Raw genomic sequence first — 20440 nt, 5'->3', positions numbered from 1 at the left:
AGTAAAAATGGGCATGAGGAAGAAAACTGCCAAAAACAGGAAAAAGAAAATGAAAAGGGGATTGCTAAAAACCAGTTTGTCAGACAACTCCACAATCTTGAAAGTAGGCAGCTTTGATTAAAAGACTACCCGGGTTACAAGAAAAGGTGAAGGAAAGCAATACGGTAGGCAGAGAAAGGTAAGACCGGCATTGATAAAACACTGACAAATAACATGAGAAACTGATAAAGAAACCCGGTAAGGCACGCCAAAACCAAGAATCAACCTGGAAGGCTGCGGATTCGCTGCTGTCCTGGAAGGGACCTTCCGGACCAGCACTTGCCACCACAGCCCCCCACCTTACTCAGCCGCCCTCCCGCCCCACGCCAACGCGCCCCAAGAGCGGCCAGGGCGCCCCTCACGACGCGGGCCTGCCGGCCGCCCCCGCTGACTCCCCACTTCCGCCAGGCGCCGCTGGCGCCGCCGCGTGGGCCCGCCCTTCCCGGCGGCCCTTGCGCGGCTCCCAGCAGCCCGCGCGGCGCCGCGCGGCAGGATGATCCACGAGCTGCTGCTGGCGCTGAGCGGGTACCCGGGGGCGGCCTTCACCTGGAGCAAGCGCGGCGGCCTGCAGGTACGGCCCGGGCCCGCCGGGCCCCCCACGGCGCGCCCCGCCCCGCCCTGCCCTCACCGCTCTTTCCCCCCCTCAGGTCTCTCAGGAACTGCCGTTCCTGCACCCCAGCGAGACCAGCGTCCTGAACCGGCTCTGCCGCCTCGGCACCGACTACATCCGCTTCGCCGAATTCGTGGAGCAGTACACGGGACACGTACAGCAGCAGGTGGGGCCTCCGCTCCCCTCTGTTTCCCGGGCGGAGCGCGGCGGATCCCGGTCCGGCCAGGCTGATGTTCCGCAGCGCATATCCGCGCTAGCACAAACAAATGCGCTTCCCCGAGCAGAGCTCCAGAAAGCTCTGCGCGGTGCAAATAAGGGAGGGCGCAGAACAGCCAAGGATGGACCAAATGTAAAATCTCATGCTTGGGGAAGCACGCAGTAGTAATTCCTGGCCACTGCAGACTGGCCAGGGTTTGTGAACTGTACAGGATGCTCATCCCTGTGTTGTAGCGAGTCCTCCTCACAGTTTGTGAAGAGCTTTGAGATCCCAGAGGCGTACATAAGTACAAAGAAGCACTGAAGTTACCAGTGGTTCCCAGCACTTGCATATGTCCCCAGAAGAGCTAAATAAAACTCTGCTCAAGTAACTCTCCTTGTGCCAAACTTCTGGGTTGTTTTCTGGGCGTTTTCTGGTGGGCTAAGGTGCATTTCAACATGTGTGGACCACTGGCTGCTGGCACAGCATCTCCATTACTCTTTAGACCTGCACTGGGGAGCTGATGTAGATTTTATTGTTCGGTTTCAGGACCATCATCCATCTCAGCAAAACCAGAGTGGATTACATGGCATTTATTTGCGAGCCTTCTGCACAGGTCTTGATTCAGTGCTGCAGCCATATCGACAGGCACTACTTGACCTCGAACAAGAGGTAAAGGAGAGAGACTTGGAACAACAGGCTGTCCTGTTGCTGACAGATTGGAACGTTGTCATTTCTGCAATTAATGTGCTAAGTAGTAGTAGCTAAAGAGGAGACATGGTATTTTCCTTTCCACATCAGGGGTGGCTTCCAAATTATTCCTGTGAGATGCCACTGTACATGACTCTTCATTCAAATAAGCATTAAGTCCCTTCTGCCTTCAATTCAGTAAGTGCCCCATCTTCCTCAGAGCCCAGTGCTGTCTCAGACTATTGTGACTTCTGTTTTCAGTTGTAAAGGTTTTGATTAATCTCCGCTAGATTAGCAGCTGTTGTATCTTGGCTACTGTGACCATCCAGTGGTTGCTATAGCCTAAAATGGGACACAGCCCAAGAATACGTGGCAGCAAAAAAAAGCTGTGGGAACTAAAGGTTTGTAATATAGAGCCAAACATGCTTTTTAACTTAACCATACCTAATTTTAATTTTCATTAATTGCTTTGTTGTTCTTACAGTTTCTGGCCGACCCGCATCTTTCCATCTCACATGTTAATTACTCCTTGGACCAGGTATGTCATGTTAATAAACAGGTAGTGCTCTTTGGTTACTCTTATCACTCCTTGAGTCTAATAAGAAAGTGGGTGGGATAAATACAGGTTAGTCTTTTCAACGCCTCTACATTTGTAGTCCCTTAATCATGCTCAGAGGATCACTTGCACTTTGACGCAAAGCTTAGGTCCTCTACCTTGACCCTTGCATATTCCTTACTGCCTGTGTCCACTGCATCTTGGTCCAGTGGAGGGAGGACCTACTTCCTAGAGATTTCATGTTTCTAATCTATGGGGAAAGCAAGATGATAGTTTCACTAAATTATTTTAATCAGCTGCTATCCACACTTACTCAAGTATAGGTTTTCTCTCTCCCTTGCATAGCAACCTAATTAAATATTTTTGCTCCTGGTTCTGCAGTTTCAGTTACTTTTCCCCTCTGTGATGGTCATGGTGGAACAGATCAAGACTCAGAAGGTACAGTAAAATTGTAGCTAGTTTCTCTTAAGTTTCCTTTTTAGCTAACAAAGTTCTTTCTGCCCCCATCCCAGACCTTTAATACTAGGAAAGAATGTGGTTTCAGTAATGGGTGCCCCATTCCTAGTACTACTGTAAGTATTGAATAACTATTTTGCAAATCCATTTACATTGGATTTGACTTTTTCATTATCAGTATGATCTTTGATTACTTGCATTTTATAATCACAATACATTTCATAGTACAAGGTGCTGCTGGTTGGAATTTCTTTTTTTCTGAGTCTGTTTTCTCGCACCGTCACTTGGGGGGGGCGGGGGGAGAAGCTAATGTGTTCAGAATCCAGAGATGCTTACTTTTTATTAAGGGAAATTCTTGAGAGAAGCTTGGGTGTAGAGCCACACATAGAAGGCCTCTTCACTACATGGACTATGTTACATCTTTCTTTCTGTAAGACTTGTGCAGCTTGTTAAGGCATTTTCTTGTTAGCCAAAAGCATAGTGTTTAAATGTCTGAAAAGGTCAGTACAGATTCAAATAACAGACCTGGTCTAAACATGTTTTCTTTCTGCAGATTCATGGATGTCAGATATTGGAGACAGTCCACAAACATAGCTGTGGGGGGTTGCCTCCAGTTCGCAGTGCTCTTGAAAAGTATGTAGATACAGTAAAGCTATTATTTCATTCTGCTGTAGTAACTGGAGTTAGCGTCAAAGTGTTTATCTTACTTTTGAAAACAGTACATGCGAAACAGGCTTGCATGATATAAAAGTAGGAGTAACATGCAGGGAAAACTGTCACAGTCCCCATTATTTATCTAAAGCAGACTTATGGCAGGAATTAAGGCTTTCTCCATACTTTGGACTTAGGGCTGAGGAAAGTTCAGACCTTATGTTTTTTCTTCTTTTGAGGTCTACATGAACTGTTTTGCATGTGGTAGACCTGTTACTGGGTTTTGATCCTTCAAAAGGATAAATGTGACTGGGTGAGTGTTGCTAGGTTTGTATGTCCTTGGGGAGAAAGTCAGACTACTTAAAAGACAACTTGTGTTCATGCTGAAATGGTAATTGAGTAGAAACAGCAGGACTGGGAAGCCACTGCAAACTTACTTATACTTCTGGTATACTAGTAGATCTCAGTGGAGAAGTCACATATTCAGAGGATATGTTAGTTCAGTTTTGCAAGTGATCAGTCCACCTTTCTCTGTTTAAAAAAAAAATAAATTTAAAATTCCACATTAGCTATTTAGCACTCGCCGTATTGCCTGGCTGACTAACTGGACTTTCCAGAATGATGAACAATGAGGTTTTGATCACTGCATGCAAAGGTCCCACTGTCTGTTTCTCTTGACCTCAGGATTCTGGCTGTGTGTCATGGAGTCATGTATAAGCAGCTCTCTGCCTGGATGCTGCATGGATTGCTACTAGACCAACATGAAGAGTTCTTTATCAAACAGGGCCCCTCTTCTGGGAATGTCCCTAGCCAACCCGAAGAAGATGATGATGACCTAGGAATTGGAGGACTTACAGGAAAACAGCTACGAGAACTGCAGGACCTGGTAAGACCAAAGTCATAGCTTGGCATCCTTCAGTCCTTAGGGAGCTAAAGAAGAAATGTCTTCTGCTTTAGTGTGAGCTATGCTAGACTGGACATATATTGAGACAGAATATTGTAATAGGTTGCAGCTAGGCATAAAGGACAGAGACATATCGTTTGGCACAGTTGGGCAATCTCAGGGCAGAAAGCCCTGTAGATGGAATCTGTAGATGCTGATGTCAGGTAATTGGAACTGCTGTACTCACCCTGCTCCTGACTGACTCTTTTCTGATTCCTTATGGTCAACACTGTGATCTGCTCAACATAGGCATTGGTGGTAGTGTGAGCAGTTGCAAAGGAGATGGTGTGGGGAGCTTGGGTGTTGACTTGCACCCTTTCTATTGGCAGCTGGGTCAGGTACCTTTCTTGCACAACCATTTGTTGTGCAAATGTTACCTAACAGGGTAATATTACTGACATTACTGCGTAAAATGTGCTATGTGAGAGTCAAGAGGCCGCTAAGAACATGTCCAGGGTGCTAAGTTAAGCAAGGGAGCAACCTGCCAGTATACTGGTGAAATGTGGTAACTCCTCATGTAGATGGCATACCATTAGAGCGCCCTTGTGCAAAGCAGCTTTCTCAATGGAGTAATCTTCCACACTCTGCATCTGAATAGTGTCTGCATCAGGAAGCAGTGGGGAGCAACTGCAACTCTGTAAATTCATACTCTAGTTTACTGTGAGAAAACATTTGATGGGCACCCATGGTGTTAGTGTGCTGCATGCGCCTTGGCTGTGAACACACAGAAGATTCACCCCTGAAACACTGTATTGCATACTAATTAGGTGCCCTGTACAAACAGTCTCTGCTGAGGACAGACTACACACAGGTGAAAACAAGGGGGAACTTTAAAAGGCAGTTAGTGAAAAATCTATTATTTCACTATATCAGATATAGGAATAATGTGAAAATTGGTGAGTCTTCTAGATCTATGGTGGAAAATGTAGGCATTAAGAAGATGACAGCGAGAGAGCCTAATTAACTCTCTTCTTCAATATTATTGACTTACCAGTGTTGGCAATTCTTCAGTCAGAGAGTAAAATAAGAAATCCTGAGTGTTGACGGGATAGACCGATAAAATACTTGGGTATTTCCTCATCTAAAAGTGTCAGAAGAATCTTAAGAAAAGAATTGCCAAGCTGCTAACATCAGTATACAGTACAATGAACTCTCCTCTTAAAAGGAGGAATTCTATAGGTGGCAAACGTTCTCAAAAATTTGTTAGCATGGTGTTTTTTGGATTATGGACTAATGAACCTAATTCTCCAATAACAAGAAAGCCAAATGAAATAATCAGTATTACTTCTCTGAAGGAAAGTCTTGCCTCCGTACTTGGGAGTCCTTTATTAATACATTCAGAAAAAAGTTAATGATTGCTGTATTGATTTAAACACCTTTTGCAGGAACTGAGAAAATTGCTTAATTTATGCTAGGAAGCATTCAGATCTTTAACCTGTCTGCTTACTAGTGGAGGTGTTTACATTTGGCCTGTATCACAAGTGCTCTAGCAGTGTTAAAACATACAGGAATGGGTGTAAGGGAGGATTATTTTTGGTACTGCTAATTAACATTGTTATGGATGCAAAAAACCTAGTGTAATGAATTGCAACAAAAATTCCTTTTGCTGATGTAACATTATCCTTTGGCAGAGCCAATTTGCTGCTATTCCACAAAGTATTAGCTTCTCCTGATGAAAGCAGTATCTTCTCTAGGGAGATATGCTAGCGTACCAGAAGTCTAAAGAAGTTTGCAGGCTTACTTAAACAATGCAAATTAGGATTGCCACCTTTCTGCTTACTTCCAATGTACTTGGATTCCCCCACCCCTTTATACACCTTTTCTGCCTGGTTTTCTCACACTTTTTTTGCTTGATGTCTTTCCCCTGGGGTCTCTGACAGCGCTTGATTGAGGAGGAGAACATGTTAGCTCCATCTCTAAAACAGTTTTCTCTGCGAGTAGAAATGCTGCCTTCATACATTCCTGTGCGGGTGGCTGAGAAAATCCTCTTTGTGGGTGAATCTGTGCAGATGTTTGAGAATCAAAACGTTAACCTGACCAGAAAAGGTAAGGAACATCTTCCTTGTGGTCTTTGCTCAATTATGAGTGACTGACAAGTATCTTCCAAAATGCTGTATTAACGAATTCCTCAACAGTCACTATTGGCTGATTTCTTCAGAACATAGAGATGGTTGTGCCAGGACAGAGCAGTGGTCCCAGTGTTCTGCTTCTGATTGATTCCGAGGGAGTGGTATAAGAACAGGATGAGTAAATAATAACACTTTCCAAACATAGTCTCCAAGTTTCCAGCAAGAAGTCACCATGTGATTTGCTCTGGATAAATAAAGCAATAGCAAAGGTCATGTTTTCTTTTCAGTTTGCATCCTTGTCCCTGAAGGGTGCAGACAGACACAAGGACACAGCTTGCTCCGAGTATGTATGTTGCAGAATGGTGCCATAGGATTAAAATACATCCACAAACGAGATTAATTGCAAGGTGGTCCCAAAGGTCACAGTGGAAGACAAATTATCAAGATGGAGCCTTTAAGTCAGCAAGAGAGAGACAATTCCAGCTGATGGTTCTCTTTGAGAGCCTGACAAATTTATACTGGAGATGGTTTTGGAAACATATTCCTACACCAATTGGGGAGGACTGCTGTGGAGGCTCTATCTTGAGCTTGTCCAGGCAAAGTACTCAAATGACTTGAGCAACATTGCGGAGAACAAAGGACCAATTAAATTGGACTGTTTTCTTGCCTTAGCAGAAGCAAGGTGAAAAGAAATTGGTCTTCAAGCTTAGTTGGTTAAAAAAAAATAATCCCTAAGTTCAAGCAGTAGGGTAGATTTGAAAGGGGCAGGGGCAGGCGGAGAACCAAACCAACTGGTTAATGTCACAGAAAAGTTGAGAGCTCAAAGATCTAGCTCAGTCCTAGAAAAAGGGCTGTTAGTGGCAATCATTTACATAGAAAATATCTTGGGTTTTTACTGATACTACAGCACTGCCATGTCAAGTGTCTATACCATAACTGTACTTGTAGCAGCAATCTTGTACCTTGGTACTTGTACTTTGAGACCTCCTCAACTTCACATTCCTCACCAGACCTGAGATGGTGCTGCCTGGACAGCCTTTCTGCCCCACTGTGCTGGAAGGGGTCTGCTCTTCTCCAAATAGTATTTCTTTTTATTGTCCAAAACATTTTTCTCATTGCTGCACAGGCTCCATCCTAAAAAACCAGGAGGACACTTTTGCAGCAGAGCTACATCGACTCAAGCAGCAACCGCTCTTTAGTTTGGTGGACTTTGAATCAGTGGTTGACTGGATACGGAGCACTGTTGCTGAGGTAAGGATCCTAGGAAGGATAGCTACTGTACAGCCTGAGGAGCTCTTCAGTTTTGTGAATGACTGGGAAAAGAAGGGCGCTCTTTAGAATCAGTGATTGAACAAGCACGTGAACACTGCAGGTAGCTTTCATGTTCTTATGGGGCTCAGAGCTTCATGGTACCCCAACTTCTAATGACAAAAGGACATTAACAAATACTACGCGCTTTCACAGGGGAAAGAAGGGAATTTTTATGTATTTTTTTATTTCACTTGAAACAACTTCAGAACTTTTCATCATGCTTTCAGCATATTAGATGGTGTCTCGCTGGACAAATTCTTTGCTTTGGCAATCTTAATCTTTTTTTAATTTGAGGTGGGGGGGAACCTGAGAAGATGGGGAGGTTACAGAAGTGAGAACAAAGCTAGGGTGGAACTGATTTTGTAAGAATTTACTTATTTTTTTGTCATGGTTCTTCATGTTTCTTAGGCAGAGTTTCTTGCTGGTATACATCAAGAGTGTTCTAACTAGTAGCATGGGCTGCCTACACACAGGATTCTTAGTTTGTTCTCATGTGCTTTATACAGCATTTTATATAGGTGCTTTTTTGTATGCATCACAAGTATTTTGAGACAGCTACTGTTCTCACTGAATGGGTTTAGATAAATCTGAGAGGAGGTTTCTTTTGTTTTGTTTGGTTTTTGTTTCCTCACTAGCATCTTTGGAAACTGATGGTGGAGGAATCAGATTTACTAGGACAACTGAAGGTAATGTAACTGCTAGCTTGTTTTTGCTACAGCAGTTTAAATTTCTTTCTTTCTTTCTTTCTTTCTTTTTCTTTCTTTCTTTCTTTTTTAATGGCTCTTTCCCTTTAAATACTTTACTGTCTTGGATTCTACGCTTTCTTCTTTTAGGTAAAGCTGTTTTCATTTTCCAGGTCTCAAGAATGAGCACAGAGTGATAGAACTTGGGCAGAGACAGAGTTAGAGGGGTATGTGTATGTGGTTTCATGGTTTGCATCTTGAAGCAAAGGCAGCATAGACTTTTTGGGCACTGGATGAAATTCAGAGCTCTCCAGCTGTGTTTTCAAATGGCAGAAGTTATCCAAGCAATAATGAAAATAGATGCTATCAGCTAGGATGCTTAAAATTTCTGCTCAGTTATTGATATGCTTATACACAAAAAAATTATCTCCACAGATTATAAAAGACTTTTACCTTTTGGGAAGAGGTGAGCTGTTTCAGGCCTTCATTGACACTGCACAGCATATGTTAAAAACACCACCTACGGCTGTAACTGAACATGGTGAGTGTTGCTTATTCACTTACCAAACTGTCCTTGCTCTGGTATAGCAGGAAAATGGTTAGCCACGTCCAGTACAGAAGAGCTCTAGCTTATCCTCCAGATATTGTAATTCGTTTTGAAAGAAACAGCACTTTTGGATTAGAATGTCTCACGGAGTAGGTGAAAATAACATCTCAGAAACTTTCAGATGGCAGGTTTCTCTCCATATTTGAGACTGGAATTAAATAAAACTAGTGGAAATAGCATGTCAGTGTAGTCTTTTATGGCCTAGCATAAATAATTAATGGATGCAAAACTAGCACTATCTGCATCATCTTGTGTTACTATCTGTGCTTTCTTGTCAGATGTCAACGTTGCATTTCAACAGTCTGCTCATAAGGTGCTGTTAGATGATGACAACCTTCTTCCCCTGCTTCACTTAACCATTGAGTATCATGGAAAGGAGCATAAAGGTATCTACTTGCATTTTTAGTCATGAGTTAAGAGGGCAGATGATGATCTTGTTCTCAAGTCTTATTACTGACCCTTCTCTGAAGTTAAAGAAATAATAACTTTGTTCCCTTTGGAGCCCTATGTGATGGCCTAGTCTGCTTTTGCTCTTCTTATTCTGTTCTTTCCCCTTTTCTTCCTTGCCATGGTTGTCTTGACTAAGAAGATGACTTAATTCAGCACCTCATTTGTTTCCAGATACTTCTCAGACTCGTGAAGGGCCTTCCCGGGAGTTATCTCCACGTGAAGCCCCTGCATCTGGATGGGCAGCTCTGGGCCTTTCTTACAAAGTTCAATGGCCACTACACATTCTCTTTACTCCTGCTGTTCTGGAGAAGTAAGTACTAGGTATGGTCTTTGTATATTCATCTATATGTTCCCTGATCTCAGGCACTCACTAATGTGTTGGGGATTTTTCCTCTCCATGGAGAGAAAGGTAGAGCTATAATACTTTATCTTGCTCCTTGAACTGTGAAATGACTCTTTCCACTTATTCATATTGAGGATACTTGTTGTAACGACAGTAAGATCTGCAAGATGCTGACAAATCTGCACTATTTTACAGAGTGCTACTTTGACAAAGCATTGTCAGCTCTTCCCTCCTGACAGTGAAATTAACTTTGTAATTTTTAGGTCAGTGACCAATACAAGCAGAAATCTGTTACTCTGAGATGGGCTATCACCTGACCCATCCTGTCTGTTGGCAGGCAGCCACCTCCTGTTTCTTTTTCCATCTTGCAGTTATGTTCTCTAGTACCAGCACCCAAGGAAGATTTTCATCTTAAACAACTTTGTATTTTTTGACTGTAGGTACAATGTTGTGTTCAAATACCTGCTGAGTGTGCGACGAGTCCAGGCTGAACTACAGCACTGTTGGGCTCTCCAGATGCAACGCAAACACCTGAAATCTAACAGAACTGATGCCATCAAGTGGCGTCTGAGGGATCACATGGCTTTCCTCGTGGACAATCTTCAGTATTATCTGCAGGTCAGGATTATAGAGAAAGGTAAACTGTATCAGTTAATCAGGAACTGGCAGAAATGAATGGAGGGAAGAGCACTAAAGTCCTGCCTTTCAGGGTTCAGGTTCTTTGTACCTTAAGGAAATCAGGATTTCCTTTGGAACAACTCTAGAACTTTTTCTGAGTTCCCAGACTTAGTGCTACAATTACAAAGTTTCTGGACTTGTGAATCAGTGAGTGTTACTGGAAATGCAGGCGTTTTGGCTCTCTAGTGCTACTAAATATTTGTGAGAAGCCACAGTCATCTCTGAAGTAGCATCATTAAGATACCATCCTGGCTTCTTCCCTTGCCCCTTTAAGTGAACTCCAGTTTGAGTTAAGTGACAAGTTGGTTTGGGTTTTTTGTTGGTTTTTTTTTTAAGAATTGAAAGAAGCCATATTCTGACACTTTAAAGTAAAAAAAGAGACTTTTCAAATGTAAACACTAGTTCCTAGTAGTATGATTTTGTGAGAATTGCATATCATTTTGTTAATAGCCATAACAGGTGAATTGAGGGGACCTGGCTTTCTAAATTCTCCAGAGTAATGTGGCTGAGCTTTTGCACTGCAGCCTTTGCCCTGAGATTCCAAATACTATCTCCCGGTGTAAAATTCAGAGATGACTACAATCAAATATCTTTGTTTACATGCTAGCTATATACTTTTTCAATAGTTAATCTTAAAGAAAGTGACCATTTCCCTTTCTACTTAGATAATACTTAGGTATCAAAAATTGTGTGTGTGTCGCCCCATTATGTATTGCTGTTGTATATAAATCCCCATTCAGGAGGCAGAGAGAAGGTGATCCTCAGCCTCTAAGGTAAGAGTAGCAATAAGGAAAGTAAGTTGCTTACAGAAAACTTCTGGCTGGTCTGAAGTACTCCCATTCCTCAAGATACTAATGAGCTTTCTTACATATCCATCAGGTGGATGTACTGGAATCTCAGTTCTCACAGCTTCTGCAGCAGATAAATGCCACACGAGATTTTGAGAGTATACGGTTGGCTCATGATCATTTCTTAAGTAACCTCTTGGCTCAGTCTTTCATCCTCCTAAAACCTGTAAGTAGGTCTTGTTTTCACCTTTTTCTACAAATTCTCCAGCTGCCCTAAGAAATACACCTTTTGTGAACAGATAGGACAAACCATCTCTTTTAAAACAGATCAGTCATAATCTCCTGCAGAGCACAGACTACAATTCTAGGAATAAAGCAGGTATAAACTAGAACAGATAATTGAATTAAGATCACTTAATTTACAGTGGGTAAGTGTGGATGCTGCATTCCTGGCAATTTTAAATCAAGATTATTCCAGTGTTCTGTTAATCTTATTAACTTAATTTTTGTTGCTATATTTTTCTCACAGGCAATTTTATTAAAGTACTAGTTAGCATAGTGCTGGGAACTGTATTCCTGCGGGACTCATTCTGAAATTCATTAGATTAGGAAAAATTCCCTTTCTTACTTATACTTTAGAGGATAAAAATAGTTGATATGTTCCTGAGTGGACTTTAAGGGTCTTTTTTATTGTTGTTTTAGTAAAAAAATATGTTACAATGTTGCCCGTATTTTTTTTTTAAACATATAGCCTCACAAAAAGTCCCAAATAAAACTGGGAACGCAGACCTTGTCTGTTTCATTATTATTTGGTCAGTCTATGAGACTATAGTATAAAGGTGGCAGAATACTGATTATCCAGTCTGGAACTTTTAAGTGTTCCAGTAGTTATGTCTGTGAGGCATTTGGGGTTTCTTAATGCTCTTGAATGCAAATTTCCTTGACCAACTGATACAAAAGAAATTCTAAGTTTTGTGAACAGTGAAACCAAGGCCTTGAACCACAGCTCTTGCTGTTCTTTATTCTTCCTTCTCAATGCCGAAGCTGCAAGAATGGCCTGCTGGTTGGATAGGGAAGCCAATGTTCAACTTCTGTGCGTATGTGGATGGCTCATGCCAATTGCTGTTTACCCGGTAATGTCTGCAAAAGGTTGGGGGTGGGGATTTAAGTCCTTTTTCCATAGGAAACCTTACAAAAATGCTACAGGTGCTTTAACATCTTCCTTGCTGATTGAGAAACATGGTATCAGTAACATCTTGATTATGAAAACTGCAATTTTTCAGGTACTAAGAACAGCTTTGTCTGCGTTTGAACTCTTGTTTAAACTCCTACTTTCTACTTCTTATCCTATGCAGGTTTTCCACTGCTTAAATGAAATTCTGGATCTTTGTCACAGTTTTTGTTCTCTGGTCAGTCAGAATCTGGGCCCATTAGATGAACGGGGAGCTGCACAACTCAGTATTTTGGTGAAGGTGAATCTATGTTTATATGGACCTGTTCTTCTCCCATGCAAACATTTGCCTAAGCAGTCATCTTGGCTTTAACAGCTGTATAACAGGAATGAGTTTAAGCTGAGACATTCTATATGAGTGCTTGCAATGATTTTCATTAATCAACTGTTCCTGAGTTTAAAATTCTATATGCACAGAGAGGAGGAGTATGGACAGATATGCAGAAATTACCCTATTGGAGTAGAAAGGAGGTGGATGGATATCAGTCGGTGCCTCTACCCCTCCTTTTCGATACCTAACACCCAATAATTCTCGCAGCTGACAGCTTACCTTATACTGGACCACAGGCATCACTTCTCTTGCAGTGATTCTTTTCTTCAGGCTGTTAAGGGATTGTTTAGGCAGTAACAGAGATGAAAGGCTTGCTTGCTTGCTTTCTCTCTTGAGAATGCCCAGAACTGACTACTTCTAATTTGTAGGGATTCAGTCGTCAGTCATCACTTCTCTTCAAGATTCTCTCTAGTGTTCGCAACCATCAGATAAACTCTGACTTAGCTCAACTGCTGCTACGCTTGGATTATAACAAATACTACACCCAGGCTGGAGGAACCTTGGGCAGGTAGGAGTATCTTCAGGGTTGCTTGTAGCATTGTGCTGAGGTACTTGAAGTACAAAGTGATCTAAATGATCGCAAGTAATTTTTATTGATTGTGTAAGCCAAAACAGTTAGAAGCAAAGTGTTGCTAAATACTATGACAGAAATGAAACAAGCCAGCATGACTTCATTTTTGTCTTTCATATGCTTTCTCCCCTTTTGAGTTTGTTTTGGCACAAAGTTGAACTAGCTGCTAGCTCATACTGGCTGAAGAATGTTCAGGGGGGTTGATAAAGGGCATTCTTTTCAACATGTAGTTAATATTGTACCCTTCTCTTGCAGTTTTGGGGTTTAAGCACCAAGTCCTTTTCTTCAGGCTGTGACCAATGACCCTCAAGCAGTGGAAATGGGGTGGTTTTGGAGAGTTTGCACTCAGCTGTGTTTCTCTGTAGCTGGCTCTTGCCTGGTGAACCACCATTTCAGAAGAAATTGGCAGGAAGTGCCACTTACGTGAGGCTGCCCAGTGATTGCAGAAAGCTACTCCATTTTTTCTGAACTAGTAAAAACATGCTTTCTGCAGCCCTGCATATACTTATAAATGCTTCTAAGGAGGCAGTCTGTGCCTCTTCAGAAAGTGAAAAAGCAACAAGAATTATCATGTCTTGATGCTTCAGCTGGACTATGATCCTTTGCAAGTTGGAGTGTGGAAGAAGAAGTCTATTGTTCTTGACTATGAATGAAGTTTTGGCTGTATGCAGAAGTTCCACTTGTGCAGTAAACTGATTTACAGTACACAGTGTCTGTTAATCAAATACATACTTCCAGGTAAATGAAACAACTGCAATAGCCGTTTGAGGTGAAGGTGGAGGGAAGAAGGAATATATTTGAAAAATCTCTTATACAGTGCACTGTTCTAGCATATCTGTATAGGTAAAGGAGCCACTAGTGATGTCACATGCTTTCTCTATAAAAATAGATTTTGTGTGCTAAAGTTATGCACATCAAGACAGAAGTAGCTTTGCCCTGTTCAAAGTACAAAGCTCCCTCTGCTCACAGAAAAGTGTGCTAGAACTAAAACTAGGGAGAAACTTAATTAGGATGCCAGCTCTAAATGTACTGTTTTCATTGAAGGCTATTTGGAATATTACTAGTGACTATCCTACTGAACCAAAATAAAACCATCTTGTCATGCAGTTATGTGGAGTATTGTCAATGTCTGCACCCAAGTGCAAAGGGATTAGAGTGGCACAGCATCCTATTTCAGTGAAAAGCAGTATCTGGCAGAACTTCTTGCATGTTACTAAGATTTCCTAGCATTGCTGTAACAAACAGACCATCTTGCCATAAGTCCATTTGGATGAGCAGCAGCAGAAGGTCTGTCACTGGGGTATAGTACCAGGTTTCGAAATATGAACACAAAGGCTGCCAGGAAGTCAGCTGCAGATCTCACGAAGCAGGGTGGGGAGGGAATCTCTGCTCACTCAGAAAGACACAGTAACAACACAGAGCAAGTGTAAGGCCTGCCATCTTCAATGCACTATAGCTGTTTGTGGTAGGACTATGCCTGATGCAAAGTTTAAAACCATGTGACCATGAAAAAAGCTAGAAAACTGCAGAAAGGGTGTCAAAGTTTGGATGTGGGATTTATAGACCAACACAGTCAGAAGGTGACTGAGCTAGGAAACAATAGGGGAAAAAATATACATCAAGAAAGACTTACACTTTTGAAGCAGGGGAGTAAAGACTGTGTACAAGGCTGGAGGGAGGCCTGGGTATACCTCTAGCCTATAGCATTGTTGGAGTGAAGAGCTGTCAAACTCAGCTGTTGCCTTTTATGCCAGTTAACTGCTAAGATGAAGTGCCTGGTTGTGAATGCAGCAGCTCAGCAGCAGATGATTTACCCCATTACCATTTAAACAAAAATACACAGCACTAACGTACTCTTTGTACCTCAGTCTCCCACTAGCTGAGTTGTCCTAGGTCCCTGTGTCTATATCTTGACTTAGGTAGTCTGCACTAGGGCAGGTTAATGCCCATAGTCACAAAAGGAAAAAAAGAGGGGTAGCCAAAGCAAAATGGCACTCTCTCCTATAAATTCTTACCAGTTGCTTCAGCAACATCTTGATGAAATTAATGGAAAGGAGCAATAGCAAGCTGGAGGAGTACACAACATGCTATTCTAACAAAAAGAAGTGCTGAACATGATCATAGGGTATTCACATCTGTAAAATATAGGCTGCTAGTTGAGAACACCCCTTTCCCTTTTTATAATTGTCTTTGTGTTGAGGCCAGTCTTTACTGAAACTAGAATATTTAGTGCTATTCAGCTCAGAGAAATGTAAGCATTTCTCTTCTTTCTGCCCTCCTCTGGAGGCACAGTCTGGAATAAGTTTAGATAAATGACAGTCCCAACAGCTACCACAAGAGATTGAACATTTATTTCATCATAAAAGTCCAGCAGATAAAACTATATACAATAATTCATGCACACTGTCCAATTACACAAACATTTAAAACCTGATTAAAACACAGTCTGCACAACAGTAGGACAGCAGGGCAAAGTTTTAGGTTAGTGGGGGACATAGTCATGTTTATATTTTGGATGCTTGCTGTAGCCTACCCTCTCCCCAGCAATAAGGCTCTGGATCACCCACTCTTGCGAGACAACAGGCAGCCGTAAAGCTTCTGCACACTTCAAGACACCAGCTGGGCAGGAAAAATCAGTCACCACCACATCATAAACACCCAAAGCAATATCTGCACAGGAAGAAAGACAGGCATCTATCAGGTGAAAAGAAGAAAACAGATCTTCTCTGCAGCAGCAGATCAGTGTGTTTCACCACTACAAATCTCTCTTCCATGTCCTCTCATTCCTAGCCAGTGAATTCTCTTTGTAAAAAGTTAAGACATGCTTTACAGCAACACTGCACCTTGCAAGTACAAGATTCCCTCTAGTCCAGATAGAGATTAACAGAAAACCAGTAGCCAACATTACAGGCAGGACTAGATAACCATGAGCCCTGACCTCAGGCTGCAAGAATGAGGGCCTACATCCCATATGGAGAGGGAGAGACAGCTGAGTTCAGAAGGACAAGGAAGCACAATTTTAGTGCCCTACAGACGGTCCAGGAGCAACTGTTGCCTATTTCCCCCTTTCAACATAGGCTGGTAGCTGACAGCTTGTATCCCAAATTGCTGCAACATCTCCTCTGGAAGGTAGGTCTTCTAGATGTAATCTTCTAGATTACATTCAAGCAGAGAGCTAGTGTCTGCGTTTTCCCTTCCTTTATGCTTATAGACAACTTTGTAAACCATCCTAAGTGGTTTTAAGTCATACTAGAGACCACAGTGGCATGGGATCCCCAAATACGAGGCCCAAGAAACTTGCCAATGAGTACCTTTGTTGTGAGCGTTTGAGTAATGCTGTTTAACAGATGCTGCTCCCCCTGTCATGAGGATTTCAGACCACAGATCCAGGAAGTTCTGCTGCTGGTCTGACACCAGGAGAACCTTCAGGTTATGGAATGGGTTTTCTCGTGGGTGCCTGTAGAATAAAAGAGAAATGCAGACTGCTAAGAATATCCAGTAGTCTGGGAATTTATTTGAGGACCATTATCTACTACTTCTAGTCACCTGATTGGCTCCCATATTGGTTCTTTGAATATCTTGCATACAGTGACCTGTTCTCTTACCAACCCTCCTGAAATACTTGGAGCAACTATCTTCTGTTTATAGATAGTAAAACAGAGCTAGACAACATTGGTGAGGGTTGTGTGCAGCAGCCTAAATCCAAAAAGTTAGGCTAAACTCCTTCTTAACCCTGAACCATCTTTTCTGTGCATATCCAAAATGCCTCTGCTTTGACACAGCTGAGCAGGCAGGCAGGCATCAGTCTCCTGCCCAAAGCCCACAGAGATTTACAAACTGCTTTTGTCCACCCCTCACCTTGCCTGAGGAGTCTGACCTGACAATTGTACTCTTAGAGCAGACATACTGGATTGGACTCCGTAGAAAATGCAGAAGCTGGCTTCAAAACGTACCAAAGGAAAAGGAAACTGCAGTAATATTGCTCTCCTTTATCCATTTCTGAGCAATTGGAGAAGTCAGCCAAGTGTGTGGGAAGCCTTGCCTGAATTCCGTCTTCCTCATGAGGAGACAGACATCTTTCCTACTTCTCAGGAAACTGTCTTTTCTGTATACGGCACCCAAATGTACCTTGGTGTTAGAGGTCACTGTAAATCCAAGGAAAGAGATGGAAGTGCTGTTCCTATATGGAAGGGAAAGCATGGGGAGCAGTACTAGGGACATCTTCAGTACTTGTAACATTAAAGAGCCTCCCAAACATAACAATTCTCTCTAAATCCTTGGTCTGTGGACTCAAATCATAGTTATTTGGCACTTACCATTCTAGCAATTTTTGTTCCTGGAGGCTATAGCCAGCTGGCAAAAGGTAATTCCGGTAATTTTGAAGCTGGTTAGCATGACAGCTATCATGGACCCAGATATGAGACACACAAGGGATCCCTCTGGCAAGGCACAGCAAGTATTTCCGAGTTCGACAATGCTGGTCCGCAATTAAAAGACACTGATATGCTGCATTACACTTCAGGGGAAATAAAAGGACATGTAAACTGGAGACAATGCTTGCAAAAAAAACCCCAGAAGTTATCCTGCTACTAAACACTATAAAGAAGAAAACAATCAAAACCCTGATTTTCACAGCCACATTATGTGAAAGGTGAATTAGATTAGATAAACAGATTCTGAAATCAGGAGTACCTATAGCAATCACCTGTTCCAAGCCATGCAGTTCACAGGCAAGAACTCTGCCTATTTTTTCTATCAAAACTATCTCTTCTAGTTCAGACAAAGGAGAAGATTCATCTTTTAGTTTGCAACTCAGTAAGTCACTAGAGAAGATTCTGCAGCCTCAGGCAAGATGCTTCAAGAACAATTTACCCTCTCTATTAAAAATCTAAAGTAAAAGTGACAGTGAAATTAGTTGTCCAAGTAGATCTAGTAAGTGAAAAGCAAAGAGCTCTTGTCTGAGGCACAGACCTGTGGTGAGACCCCATCTGGAGTACTGCATCCACTCCTAGGTTCCACAGTACAACAAAAACCACAAGACATACTGGAGCAGGCCCAGCCAAGGGCCACTAAGATACCTAGGCATTGGAGCGTCTGATATACAAGAGGAAGCCGAGAGAACTGAGCTTGTTTAAGCTCAGGAAGGGAAGGCTTGGGTGGTCTTATCAATGCATATTCATGACTCATAGGAGGGTGTACAAAAGATAGAGCCAGACTCTTCTCAGGTGTTATCTACTAAAAGGACAAGAAGCAACAGGTACAAATTGAAATACAGGAAATTCCCTTTTTTTTTTCTTTTTTTTTAAATTGGGGGTGGTCAAACATGGGATCAAGCTGCCCAGAGAGGTTGTGGAGCTTCCATCCTTGAGGATACTCAAAACCCAACTGGATAAGGACCTAAGCAATCTGCTCTACCTGATCCTGCTTTCAGCAGGGGGATTGGACAAGATGAGTTACAGAAATTCCTCCCAATGTCAACTATTCTGTGACTATTGTTCTAGATTAGTGAGCCCTTACCTGGGTTTCATTGAAGTCTTCCAGAATATAGCCAGCTCCTGCTCGCAGCTGCTGTGCTATGTAATGTTTGTCATATGGAGTAATCTCTAAAAATTCTACAGCAGAAACAGAAAGTTCAATTTTTGGCTATAATCTATCTGCTTATGTCTGTACACTCCTCAGTCTAGAGAGCCCTCATCCATTCCAGTAAGGGACCCCAGCCTTTCTCCTAAGAATCTCTAGAGAAAACCCTTGGAAGAGTCAAAAAAACCCAAACAAAAAAAACAAAACAAAACAAAACCCCCAAAACAGCAGCAGAAAGGGAAGCACAGCACTGGCCAAACTAGCCAAGTGAGCGCCTTGTCACCTTTTTCATGCTGCAGTTCATTGCATGCAACATCCTAGCAAAGGCAAACTGGAGCAACCCATTTGTGCTTTCAAGTCCTATGTTTCCCAGGACTATCTCAAAACTTCCTTCTTGTATTATACTATTCTGAGACTGCTGATCTCACTAATTTTCACACCTTTAACTTGCTGAACAGCCCTATGATCATCACTGATGTTTGCCACATTTCAGGCTGTAAATTCTCTAAAACAAAGACTGAGTCTTAGGTCCTTTCTGCAAAGGATTAGAGAGCAAAAGGGTAAAACAAGCACTCACACAAATGCCTGATCAGACAGCATCCAGTGTTTTTCCTAAAGCCACAGCATTCCACCTGGAAATGCAATAGGTAAGATTTGCCTCACCTTCTTCCTCCTCACTACTCCCTGTGGGACCATCTGATGGCTTCTGGTGATTGACCAATTTGTCACTGGGTGTTGCCATGGTGAGGAGAAAGGCATAGCCCAAAAAGAGGGTCTTATTGTGAGGCAAGGGTCCATGATGATCCTCCAGTACTGGGGGGTCTACAGCATCTACACCGTCACAGGTGCTTACAAACTCTCCAGCTCTCACAGCCCCTGCAGAGAGACAGAAGCACCATGAGTCTCAAAAGTCAGGTGCAGCACAAAGACCCTAGGATATGTTCAGCTTAAGTTATTTTACTGGAGGAGACAGAGGGAGGCAGGACTGATTGGGTTAGGATTACACTAGGACAGGTAGGCATCTTTTCTGGTTGTAGAGTCTTCAAATCAAAACCTGAATGACTAATGGGACAATGTTTGCCAGTCTATCAACATCCTGAAACAACACTTAATGCTGTGAAGGGTCCCTTTAACAGCTAGGCCTTTCAGAACTGACTAAACAGATAAGAAAAGAGAAAAAGGAGAGAGGCCAGTCACAACATTTCTAAAAGGCAGAACTGAAAAGATGGCAGGTAAGTACTCAGACTATGCTAAAAATATCTGGCTGCTGAATGCATCCAGGGAAAATTGGTCTCGAATCCTGCAGGGCAAACAAGCAAACCTCATCTACTTTTTGCTTATGGAAAGTGGAAAGATCAATTACAGAAATACCAGGGAGATAGAGAAATAGCTGAATGTAAGTTTAAGAGCAGAAAATAAGGTTCTCACCAGGCTTTATTATTGCTGACTTGCGGCCACGTTTAGCTGGGGATCTCTCATCTTCAGAAGCAACAAGTTTCCTTTTCCCAGAAAATGTGCCTGGTGGGATGCGCGGACTCTCCTGCCCTTTACGAGTGGGAGTTGTGCTGCTGCTGGAAGTGCTGGGAGAACCAAGGTTACTACGTCGCTTCCGCTTCCCCTCCACAAGATTATCTGTAATATAGTATGCAGAGACTAG

General features: G+C 42.4%; 2 protein-coding genes across 10 annotated transcripts in view; one reads left to right on the top strand and one right to left on the bottom strand.

Annotated features, from left to right (window-relative positions):
* Positions 1-508: 508 nt before the first annotated feature.
* On the top strand, positions 509-14303 carry TUBGCP4 (tubulin gamma complex component 4). 2 transcript variants are annotated; one of them, XM_075044803.1, is made up of 18 exons: positions 509-610; positions 687-815; positions 1395-1517; positions 2020-2073; positions 2473-2529; positions 3101-3180; positions 3883-4084; positions 6022-6187; positions 7337-7461; positions 8157-8207; positions 8640-8745; positions 9090-9197; positions 9433-9571; positions 10045-10222; positions 11162-11296; positions 12426-12542; positions 13001-13140; positions 13459-14303. In XM_075044803.1, exons 1-18 carry the CDS (start codon positions 533-535, stop codon positions 13469-13471), a joined length of 2001 nt encoding a protein of 666 aa, XP_074900904.1. In that variant the 5' UTR covers positions 509-532; the 3' UTR covers positions 13472-14303. The 2 variants fall into 2 exon arrangements, with proteins under 2 accessions (XP_074900904.1, XP_074900905.1); XM_075044804.1 differs by lacking the exon at positions 8157-8207.
* A 1229-nt stretch (positions 14304-15532) lies between these two features.
* The window catches only part of TP53BP1 (tumor protein p53 binding protein 1), a 38298-nt gene continuing 33390 nt past the window's right edge, over positions 15533-20440 (bottom strand). For 7 of the 8 annotated variants that reach the window (XM_075044798.1, XM_075044796.1, XM_075044797.1 and 4 more), the window contains 6 exons: positions 20212-20415; positions 19447-19659; positions 18721-18815; positions 17520-17719; positions 16515-16660; positions 15533-15873 (listed from right to left, as the gene is read on the bottom strand). In XM_075044798.1, coding sequence (XP_074900899.1) covers positions 15686-15873; positions 16515-16660; positions 17520-17719; positions 18721-18815; positions 19447-19659; positions 20212-20415 — 1046 coding nt within the window. In that variant the 3' untranslated portion in view covers positions 15533-15685. Of the gene's footprint in view, positions 15874-16514; positions 16661-17519; positions 17720-18720; positions 18816-19360; positions 19660-20211; positions 20416-20440 lie in introns of those variants that run through there. The other variant, XR_012652711.1, reaches the window with a different exon arrangement.

This window comes from Buteo buteo, chromosome 13 (assembly GCF_964188355.1).
Source record: "Buteo buteo chromosome 13, bButBut1.hap1.1, whole genome shotgun sequence".
Classification (NCBI taxonomy): domain Eukaryota; kingdom Metazoa; phylum Chordata; class Aves; order Accipitriformes; family Accipitridae; genus Buteo; species Buteo buteo.
Note: the sequence above shows the minus strand (reverse complement) of the source record. Positions and strands in the feature narration are given on the sequence as shown.

Excerpts from the sequence above, each read along its gene's own strand:
- TUBGCP4 (XM_075044803.1), top strand. The coding sequence starts at position 533 with ATGATCCACGAGCTGCTGCTGGCGCTGAGCGGGTACCCGGGGGCGGCC. Across the intron at positions 2,530-3,100 it reads AACAGATCAAGACTCAGAAG|ATTCATGGATGTCAGATATT; the intron begins GTACAGTAAAAT and ends TTCTTTCTGCAG. Across the intron at positions 3,181-3,882 it reads GTTCGCAGTGCTCTTGAAAA|GATTCTGGCTGTGTGTCATG; the intron begins GTATGTAGATAC and ends TCTTGACCTCAG.